The 10,201-nt window shown below is 37.7% G+C and overlaps 2 protein-coding genes across 3 annotated transcripts; one reads left to right on the top strand and one right to left on the bottom strand.

Annotated features, from left to right (window-relative positions):
• Positions 1 to 738: 738 nt before the first annotated feature.
• Positions 739 to 6,625, bottom strand: LOC116298457 (uncharacterized). Of its 2 annotated transcripts, XM_031706940.1 has the most exons (9): positions 6,202 to 6,625; positions 4,169 to 4,573; positions 3,763 to 3,967; positions 3,449 to 3,515; positions 2,814 to 2,861; positions 2,136 to 2,299; positions 1,997 to 2,069; positions 1,352 to 1,384; positions 739 to 1,194 (listed from the first exon to the last, which is right to left on the bottom strand). In XM_031706940.1, exons 1-9 carry the CDS (start codon positions 6,563 to 6,565, stop codon positions 985 to 987), a joined length of 1,569 nt encoding a protein of 522 aa, XP_031562800.1. In that variant the 5' UTR covers positions 6,566 to 6,625; the 3' UTR covers positions 739 to 984. The 2 variants fall into 2 exon arrangements, with proteins under 2 accessions (XP_031562800.1, XP_031562801.1); XM_031706941.2 differs by lacking the exon at positions 1,352 to 1,384.
• A 484-nt stretch (positions 6,626 to 7,109) lies between these two features.
• Positions 7,110 to 10,092, top strand: LOC116298454 (uncharacterized). The gene is made up of 6 exons (XM_089036881.1): positions 7,110 to 7,208; positions 7,585 to 7,833; positions 7,957 to 8,211; positions 8,685 to 8,921; positions 9,149 to 9,414; positions 9,971 to 10,092. The coding sequence occupies exons 1-6, from the start codon at positions 7,110 to 7,112 to the stop codon at positions 9,996 to 9,998; spliced, it is 1,134 nt and encodes a 377-aa protein (XP_088893007.1). The 3' UTR covers positions 9,999 to 10,092.
• The last annotated feature ends 109 nt before the right edge of the window (positions 10,093 to 10,201 follow it).

Genomic DNA, 10,201 nt, shown 5'->3' on the forward strand with positions numbered 1-10,201 from the left:
AAATCCATTGTTTAGTTTTGAAGTAAATTATGCACTATATTTAAAGAATCTCAAATATCTCGTAATTAGCTAGATAGATTTTTTTAAAAATCCCTACAAATGGAGGCATCTAGTACATAATTATGTGGTAAGAAGCATTTTAGTGTTGAACGCTCTGCAAGGCTAAAATTGTTCTCTAAACGAAAACAAATATTTAATCATAATCACGTGTTATGACGTCCGATCTCATTAAAAACTGCATCAAACATTAATTCAATCTTTATGTGACTTATGTGCAAAAAAGATTTGCAATCGGATAAAGCACGTTTATGCACCAGCGTTCCAAACGTGAAGGTAGCGGTCAAGCGTGAGGGGGTCCAGCCACCTTAATCCACTGGGCCACGTTTACAATAATTAGCATAACAATATTTCAACCGATTCCGTGCGTGGCAGAGATGCAAGGGATTAGCCGATATGGCCTGATGCTTCGGCTAGAACATTTTCTTGCGTAACTCGTACACCCAAGGGCAGAAGGATTTAATCGCCGTCAGGTCCGAAGTCCATACGCCGCTTCAGCTCTGCGGATGTCTCGGGGGTATGGCAAAGTGGAGTCGATTTTTTGTTTTCTCCCGATGGACGCGGGTTCGAATCCCACCTTTTGCAAACAAGGTTTTTCATACTTTTTTTCATCTTCAATTTTTTTTATTGGATTTAGGGTGTTGAACAGAGGTTTGTTTTGTGATGAATATGACAAGAAAATTTCGTGACGTTGCAACTAGCTGCCGTTTATTAGTTGCTGCCTAACACTTAATGTCATTTCAGTTCTCCTGCGGAATTTTTATCAGCTAAATCGATGGTGGTCAGTGTTTGGTAAGTGTTTGACCACCAATTAGAGCAGATATTGTAATTCTATAATAGAGGCACCACTGAATATAATGTTTAAAAACGTCTCGTTATCTATTCCTAAATAAATTATCAATCTTTTAATACAATTATGATATAATACTAGAGTTCTTCATGTGTTGGTTGTAAAGGTAGCTCGTCATCCTTCTCATCGCCGTAAGCATCATTCTCTTCAGGTTCCATCTCACCTGGGGGAATATACTCCTCTCTCTGGTTGTCAAAGTAAGGAGAAAGAGCTTCCCGCAGCTTAGATGATACATCTTCTTTGTTTATCCATTGGTTATCTGAATCTTTACTTAGCTTAGACAGTATCTACAAAACCAAGGGTTGAAACGCGTATTAGAGATTATAAAATGTACCAATAGAAACAGGCGTGACGTAACGATTAAAATATGCATAATTAGGCGTGGATTTACGAATAAATTAAGTCTAACTTTTTTTGAGAAATATGTTGGAAATCTTTGATTACCTCATTCGCAAATTTTTCCGTTCCATAGGCTTCCTTCAAAGAACACAATGTGTGGTTATTAGAATACGGGTATTTCGATGGTGTTAATAAATATGATGATGATGATAAATGATGCTGATGAAGATGGTAGTGATGAAGACGACGATGTTGTTGACGGTGAATGATGATGATGCTGATAACGATGATATTGAATATAATGACAGTAATGCTGATGGAGATGGTGTTGATGCTGATGATGACGTTAATACCCAACGTGGCTAGTAACCCTAGAAGACTATTCAAAATCCTTGAAGTACTTTGGCAACCCACATCAACTGTCAAGGTCCATATAATATTGAAGAAATAGAAAACGCGCGTGCGTGCTGTGTGCTGTCATAAAGCACGCGGGGGTTGGCAGAACACGAGAGAAGTGTTAGGAGCTGGACCGGCACTTCTTGAGTGTTCTGCCAACCCCCAAGTGCTTTATGACTGCACACAGCACAGCAAGCAAGTTTTTTATTTCTTTTATAAAATACAAATTACAATAACCGTTATTTTAGATAGGAATGACGCAACGGAAAGTGCGCGCGCGTGCAATGTGCTCTCATAAAGCACGCGCTCCAAATCAATCAGAAGGCGACATTCATAACAATTATTTTATAATACCTTTTTGTAGAAATGGATGAATTTCTTTTTATTTAGTTTCCCATCTTCTTGCAAGAGACGTTTCACGATTTCCCTGCAAGGACAAGAAGCATTGTGTTAAAAATATTACAAACACCTGTAAACCACAGGTTTCCCATACCATACAGCAGTGGGGTTGACATAGGTATGTTCGTGTAGTTCAGTGTTTGATAGGTCAGTTGGTTGAACAATAAGTGCTATCTTGCGCAAGTCGTCTCTGTTAAGGTTCTGGATGTCTTCAGTGGTAATAATCTTCTTCTTGTCAAGACCAACTGCTGCGGCAATCTGGGGAAAATATTTTAATAAGATTAAAATACAAGCAAAAATGATAAGACTGACAGCCATGACACCCCCAGCTATTATGCTCCCAGCCATGACACCCCCAGCTATTAGTCCCCTGCTATGACGCCCTCAGCTATTATGCCCCCATCCAAGACACCCCAGCTATATGCCCCCAGCCATGACACCCCCAGCTATTAGTCCCCTGCTATGACGCTCTCAGCTATGTGCCCCCAGCCATGACACCCCAGCTATTATGCCCCCATCCAAGACACCCCAGCTATTATGCCCCCAGCCATGACATCCCCAGCTATATTGCCCCTAACCATGACACCCCCAGCTATTATGCCCCAAGCTATTATGCTCCCAAGCTACTATGCCCCCAAACATTACGCTCCCAGCTATTATGTCCCCAGCTATTATGCCCCCAGCTATTATGTCCCCAGCCATTATGTTATTATAAGCCTTTGCTAAAATTAAAACTATTGCAAAAGAATACAGAATATTGTTTGATACATACCTCCTCAGACTTGTTACCAACCCATTCATCTGACTTTTCAGGAAACATCTGGAATCACAAGGGAAAATGTCAGCTTTATTCATTTTGGTCCATTCAACTTAAAAGAGGGGGGAGGGGGGGGGGCTGCTAATAACCCATGGGGGAAAATTGCTGGTTTTCAATCATTCTCAAGAGAATGAAATAACAAAAGACATGGTGCCCATGTTGGATGATATAACTGAAGAAAAGAGTGTAATGACGAATCTAAGGTGTTGAATTCATCCAACATGGTGGCCGTGAACGCCATCGATGGTAAGATGGAATAAGATATACAGAAATTCAGGGGGAAATGAAAGAGAAAATAATGGGAAAAGGAAATACAAAAAGAATGGAATCAGAAAGGGAACGGAAAAATAAAGGAAAAATAAAGAAAAAATGAGTTCGAAAAGGAAAAAAACATAGGGAAAAGATGGATGTGAAATGTCTGCCTGAGTTACGATAAACCATAAATACCTAACAATACTGCAAAAAAAAAATCACCTTTTTACTTCAAATTCATAATATGAGTACCTGGCTCTCTCCTGGGGAGATAGAGGAGAGCAAACACTTCCTGTTTGATTGATATAAAATATATATAATTACGTATATTAAAATACCTGTTTGAAAGTCTTGAAGACAAACTCCCTTGGATTACCTTCCTCAACACTTTTCATCAGGATTGTTCTGAAAGAAAAGAAAAACCACTTCAGTTCAACCCTGACAAAACATTAAAAATATACATTTACATTTTACACAATAAATTACATGAAACAAAAATAACTTTGAAATTGAGGTCAGAGGCACCACTGGTGGCTGCCACAGTGCTTGTGTGTGTTTGTAATAAACTACATATGATTAAGAAATAAGAAAACACTTTTCAAGAAAATTAAGGTTACTATAAGCAAATATGGTTACCATGACAATGACTCACCTCACATCCTCAAGATCTGGGTTACCCATACTAAGGTTGCCGTGACCTGGGAACATCCAGTCTAATTCTAATTCACTTAACGGTGTATAAGACTTGTTACCATGACAATCACTTAGATCAATATTTTCTTCCCCCTCGAACCTTGAGAACAAAATGGCGAGAGCTACGTTCATAGTGCCATATGAAGTGACCTGATGATAGTAACCTGTTTGATACAAAGCAAAAATAAGCATTCCTAGTGAAGAAAGAAATGATACTCAAGGGAAAGACACATGGTCTGAAATGGGAAAACATTGCACCATAGCTGAAAAGCATTCCTATTAAAGAAAGAAATAATGCTCAAGGGAATCTAAAAAATCTAAAAAAATTGTTTCAGGGCATCTAGATTTTAAAATTTGCTTCTTACTTTTTGGTAAAAACAAACAATCCCCTGCATTGATGGTCACAAATGACCAAGGTACCTCAGCCACCTTGGGGTACTTTATCAAGTCAACTTTAAGAGGATCAATGCGCGAGAATCCTCCAATTTCTCTGTCTGGTTCCCATGCCTTGTAGATTTTGTCTTCATATTTATATTCAATCATTTTCCATTCCTTTGTTCCATTGTATAAACAGTTAATGGCGTTAAAAGCGTCTTTATGTAGAATGCTGCTAGATCCTCCACCACTCATCCATAGATCAACCTCAACAAGACGCTTGCGAAACGACCCACACAGAAGACAAGGTTGCACTTGAAAATCATGCCACATGGGTGTGGGTAACTCAGACACAATATAGCTGTTAGTTTGATGGTAATGCTTGATAAAATTCCCTGTGTTGAAGTTCAAAAATATTTTAGAACATTTCCTTTTTGTGGTTTCATACATAGCCCTTAGGCTGCATTTACATGGTACCGGGCACATTTTGAACCAGCCAAACATTTGACCGGTATAAACCATTTACACAAAGCCCTCTCTTTAATTGTATAAAAAATATGTTCTGTTTATATGGAACCAGAAATTTTTGTTTACTAGATAGCTCATTCATGTGTGAATGGAACCCCTAAACATACATCTTTTTGACCGGTTCAAAATTTGTCTAGTACCATATAAATGCAGCCTTAGATGAACATTTTAGCCCCCTAGGATTTCACCCTACCCCCCCCCCCCCCCCATTGGTAATATCTTGTATATTACCCTTATCCCCTTAGATTATTTTCGCCATCTTATCACTAAATGCAAAAGTGATAAACAAAATATCATTTTCACCCCAAAGGAATATAAGTTCTTATAGCAAATTGAATGAGATTTGTTGTCAGGTGCATTTGCCCTAGGCAAATCCTTGTTGTGCTACCAAGAAATCTGTCATCATGGGAACAGTGCAGATGTGTTTTTTGTCTTTTTTTGGGGGGGGAGGGGAGGGTTACAAAATTTGTTCCAGTCAACCAAACTTCAAAGGAGCCATTATTGTCGGCTTATCTCTGGCGTAGTATGATTTATACAGCACAGCTGACATCACAATACCAAAAAAAAAAAACAATGCCAGCTTTACAATATATGAATGAGTCACAATAGATATAACAAAAGAGCAGCATAAATAATATTACACCGAAGATAACCCTAGCTTATTGTCTCTGCTTCAGAGGCCTCAAGCCAAAAACCTGACCTTATCACTAGTCTTCTTTTGAATATGCAAAGACAAAAAGAGTGGTTTAATAATAATAAATAATAATTATAATAATAAACAACTTAGTTACAGCTACAGGTTTGACAAATAGTTTCTTACATTCTAGTGCAAATGAGATTTTGGTTGGGACAAACTTTGGTAGGAATTTTGGTAGGGCCAAACATATTTGCTGTCATTTGCATCTCTAATCATTATTGATATATATCTAAAACAATTATAACATACATGGGGTACTGTGGGTGTAAGACAATCAAACATTATAATTTTCAACTAACAATATTGATAATTTGCAAGTGATAATGCCTGTTCTTACGGAGTGTTTTAAGATCTCCAGCTGTTGTTAATGAAAGGGTTTTGACAGCTGGTTGAACTCATGAGCACTTGAAACCAAAATGCTCTTGTAAACACGTTTTCTTCTGAAATATTTCGATGGAAATTTCTTGTCTTTGCAACGAGAAGAAGAGGTTCAAAAAATTTAAAAAAATAACAAATTCTGAAGGAATTAAAAATATTTTTACAGTAATAGCTGGAACAAAAATAATAAAGATTAATTGATTGAGACTTGAATTGCTTGGACTTTTCATGAATAAATGTCAAAGGACTTTAAAAAACACGAACTTTTTCATGAATAAACATTAATTTCGTGATTATCGCAAAAATCACAGACTATATACAGTGGTTAAAGAATAAATATAAAGATTCGGAAGTCTTAAAAAAGTAGTTTTAAACCTAACTTTATCTAGTTTAATCAAGTTAACAGTACGGCGTACTTGCCTATAGTGTCAAGTCCAATGCCTTTAACACCAACTGGCACTGCTCCGCTTTTTTCTTTCTTTCTTTCTAAGCGAACTACTAAGTCTCCATAATGCTTAGCCAGATATTCATCAGTCCATTTAGTAAAAGCAGGCGAGTTTTTAGCGGCACCTCTCAAGACAACAGCTCGAGAAGGTTTCACATATCGTTCCCAAAAATCTTTAGCGGAAGGAACATCATGAAGTTCATCGATTAAACTGTTGTCAGGATCACGATGGCTGCCTAAAGGCTGTAGATGGCCTCTGGGAAAGACGCTTTCTTCTGTACTATGAATCGTTATTCCTTGGGAAAGGAGAGTTGATAGAAGCAATAAATAAGCAGGCATTTTTCAGCTGTTGTTGAGGAGACCCTAGTGAAAATTCGAACGTGTGTTATTATGAATGCACACGTGATTTGAATTGCTAGTGGGGGAGGGGAAGGAAGGGCAGAAATTGCTTTATCAGTTTTTTCTTTCTTTCTTTCTTTCTTTCTTTCTTTCTTTCTTTCTTCCTTCCTTCCTTTCTTTCTTTCTTTTTTTTTTTTTCTTTTTTTCTTTTTTTTTCTTTTTCTTTTTTCTTTCTTTCTTTCTTTCTTTTTTCTTCTTCTTTCTTTCTTTCTTTTTTCTTCCTTTTTTTCTCTCCATAAACTCTTAAATCGTGCCTGCTTTATTAGTTAAAAAATAGTACTTTAAATAGACTTCCAAAATATATTTCTGAAAAGGTTTATTATGTTTTTGGACTTCGCGCGCGCAAAGACTTATGGCCCAAAGTTTGGTCTAATTTTGTAATCTGACGTCATAAACTATATTAGCATTAAGATGACGACACAACCAAATTAAAAATCTTTCAATTCCGCATCAGATAGTGCACAAATTCACGGAAACTGATAAAATGTCGGACGAAAGCAGCGAGAGTGATTTTGATGCCGATGACGTGTTGCAAGAATTGGAAGGGATGAAACAGCTTCTGAGAAGACACTTTGGAAAAGTGGTAGGCATTTCAAATCAAAATTAAAAGCTCAAGTTTTGTGGGGAAAACAGGAGGGAACAAACTAGTAAGCTTTAGAGAAGTCACTGGGGATACGTTGTAGCTCCTGGATGTCTTCGTGCGATCGTACGAAGGAGAAACATGAAGTACATTACACTCAAGTGGCTTCCGTATTTAAGCAGATTGTAATTGGTGGTTGGTATGCAAATTGCGTGGCTGTTATTGGTTCAGAAAGCTCGGAAGCCATTTGATAGCCATGCAAGTACGTCACATGCATTGGGTTAATGTCAGTTGAATCTTTTATTTTTCTAACTTTTTTTTAAAAAAAACAAGCAACGTGATTTTAGTAATTTAGCGATTTTGTTGCTTTCGTGACCAGGACGTTGCACATGCGCAAGAAGATACGAAACGCAGGTCTGAAATGAATTCGTTATCGGTTCTCTCTCTCGAGGGGGAAAATCCGAGTCAAACTACAAGACTGGTTGACATGGCTGAAGACAACGAGAAGAAACGACGCATGTCTGTTCCTTTCACTCAATCCTTGGCAGATGACCTTGACCTTCGCGAAACGTCAGATCACGTGACAAGCATGCAAGAAGAACTTCTACATCTGTTTGCTATTCATAATGTAAGTCAAATGTCGGGCTTCCCTTGACATGTACACTTGAATGGCTTGATCGCTATCAACAAATCAAAATGCAAACAATTGATTTATCCAATCAAATTCTTGATTCCATATTGCGTGTTTCAGGCAAAGTTTCAAGAAGAATGTGAAAAGGAAAGACGAGCTGCAGAAGTCGCCAAAGAAAGAATGCAGGAAGAGTTGTTGAAGAAAGCAAGTTTTCGACGTAGCAAGCGGGCGATTGAAGACGAACGACAGAGAAGGATTGAACAAATGGAAGTACTATTGACTGAAGAAAGTGAAGAGAGTTTGGCGATGGCAGACACTAATGCCAGACTGTCCCTTGTGCATGAGGATCTTCTGAATGCTTTCAGGACATTGCAGGTATTGCAGTCATAAAGCATGCGCAGTTTTCTATTCGTCACACTCCACACGCGCCATACCGACTCGAGATTTCTGCTATGCTCATTAATTATACTGACAGCACTTTACAACTGCTCTATGCATGGTCGAATCCCCTTCCTCTATCCTCTTCCAATAATAATGATAATAATAATAATAATAATTATTATTATTATTATAATTATAATAATAATAATTATTATTATTATCATCCTCTTCCACCCAACACAAAACTTGTCCGTTCCCTGCCCCAAAAAGAAAAACTCTGGTGTATCACTCGTACAGATTATAATAACATAGATATTTTCTGAGATAGAGAACATAATGCATTGCGGTCTAGCTACTTTGGATACAATTTTTTGTTTATGCCTTTTATGGTGTCGTTTGTACCCAAGCAAGACCAGAATGCACCTCGTTTATAAAACTCATAATTCAAAAACGTACTCCTGAAACAGAAAGAACAAGAGAAGAAAGAAAACAAACAACGTCTATTAACAGAGGAAAACAAGGAAATGGTTTTGCAGGAAATTCGTAGGATGCCGACCAAAAAGAAGCTTAAAGAAGAATTCGAGATAACAAGACAACAAAAAGTGGACGAATACAACCAAAGGCGAAATACGGGATATAATGCAGTTGATAAAACTCTTATTCAAGTACAAGAAGATTTGCTCAGGTTATTTGGAAAATTGAAGGTAAAATGCATGCAACATCCGCCTCCATTCTCAACCATCTATGAATATTTCCTATTTTGAAAACAAATTTCCATCGACTTAGTAAGAATTCTACACGTGACCACAAAATTGACGTCATTGATACCAACCGATTTTATGCCTTTTTCTCATTCTCGAACCCAGACCCTACTTATTTGCAGTAGCATGAGTAGGATCTGGGTACGAGAATGTGATTTTCCTGTATTTAGAAAGAAAAGAAGGTAAAGAAAGAAATGACTTTGGTTGATCAGTCTAATCGAAAAGAACTTATGCACGAAGAATTATTGCACAAGACACTCGGTAAACAAGTATCGAAACTAGAAGCCGAAGAAAAGGCGAGGAGAATCAGAGAAGCTAGCAGCAGCGCTTCTGGTCCTGTGACTGACGAAGACAGGAAGAAACAGAAAGCCATTGATATGTTGATGGACGTACAGAATCAACTATTGAATGTCATGTCATCATGTCAAACCGTCAGGTAAGTAGTTTTTGTGGTGGGTATCCTAAGTTTGATAATGACAGCTAAAGGACTGTAGCGAAGTTGTAAACCCATAGAACTTTTCTGAGATTGAGAACATGGTGCATTGTGGTCTAGCTTCGGTACGAATATCTTTTGTTCATCATGCCTAATATGGTGTTGTTTGTACCGAAGCCAGACCATAATGCATCTTGTTTATCGAACACAGAAAAGTCCCATGCATGCAGCTCGTATTGGATCAATATCGTATCTAGAGCCTGCGTTCCTGCTGGTCAGCACCGAGTAACGAAGACTTACTCAGTGGTCCCCTTCCGGTTCCCTACGCCATCTTGAAAGGTAGCCGTGCCTTTGCATCGAAGCGAGACGAACGGTTGAGCTTGCAATGATAGAGACATGTGAATAATTGTCGAAGGTGTTAAAAAATGTCCCAATCATTGCAAGCTCACCGTTCGTCTCGCTTCATTACAAAGGCACGGCTACCTTTCAAGGTGGCGCAGGGAACTGTGAAAGGGACTATTAACTCAAAGGTTTCTTTCGTTTCTTTCTCCTTTTCTAGTGTGAAAAACCAATCAAGTAACAGGTAAAAGATACTGATCATTGGAGATAACTGCAAATATAACGAGAAAGGATTAATAGAAACAGTATAATAGCTATGAAGTAAAACTCTCAAACACAGAATTCGATAATCTACTCTTTTCTTTAATTTAAATATTTTCATTTAAGAACATTTTAAGATATTAAAATAAGTCTAAATCTGTCATTTGAACTTTAAATTTAGTTTGAAACA

This window comes from Actinia tenebrosa, unplaced genomic scaffold, assembly GCF_029948245.1.
Source record: "Actinia tenebrosa isolate PJP-AT-01 unplaced genomic scaffold, QUT_ActTen_1.0 PGA_scaffold4__44_contigs__length_22323623, whole genome shotgun sequence".
In the NCBI taxonomy this organism is placed as follows: domain Eukaryota; kingdom Metazoa; phylum Cnidaria; class Anthozoa; order Actiniaria; family Actiniidae; genus Actinia; species Actinia tenebrosa.

Bases quoted from the DNA above. Each gene is read 5' to 3' on its own strand.
- LOC116298454 (XM_089036881.1), top strand. From the start codon at position 7,110: ATGTCGGACGAAAGCAGCGAGAGTGATTTTGATGCCGATGACGTGTTG. The intron at 7,209-7,584 runs GTAGGCATTTCA...TTTCGTGACCAG, and splicing joins GAAGACACTTTGGAAAAGTG to GACGTTGCACATGCGCAAGA. The intron at 7,834-7,956 runs GTAAGTCAAATG...TGCGTGTTTCAG, and splicing joins ATCTGTTTGCTATTCATAAT to GCAAAGTTTCAAGAAGAATG.
- LOC116298457 (XM_031706940.1), bottom strand. From the start codon at position 6,565: ATGCCTGCTTATTTATTGCTTCTATCAACTCTCCTTTCCCAAGGAATA. The intron at 3,516-3,762 runs GTGAGTCATTGT...CTTTTCTTTCAG, and splicing joins CCAGATCTTGAGGATGTGAG to AACAATCCTGATGAAAAGTG. The intron at 1,385-1,996 runs GTATTATAAAAT...TGTTCTTTGAAG, and splicing joins TCATCCATTTCTACAAAAAG to GAAGCCTATGGAACGGAAAA.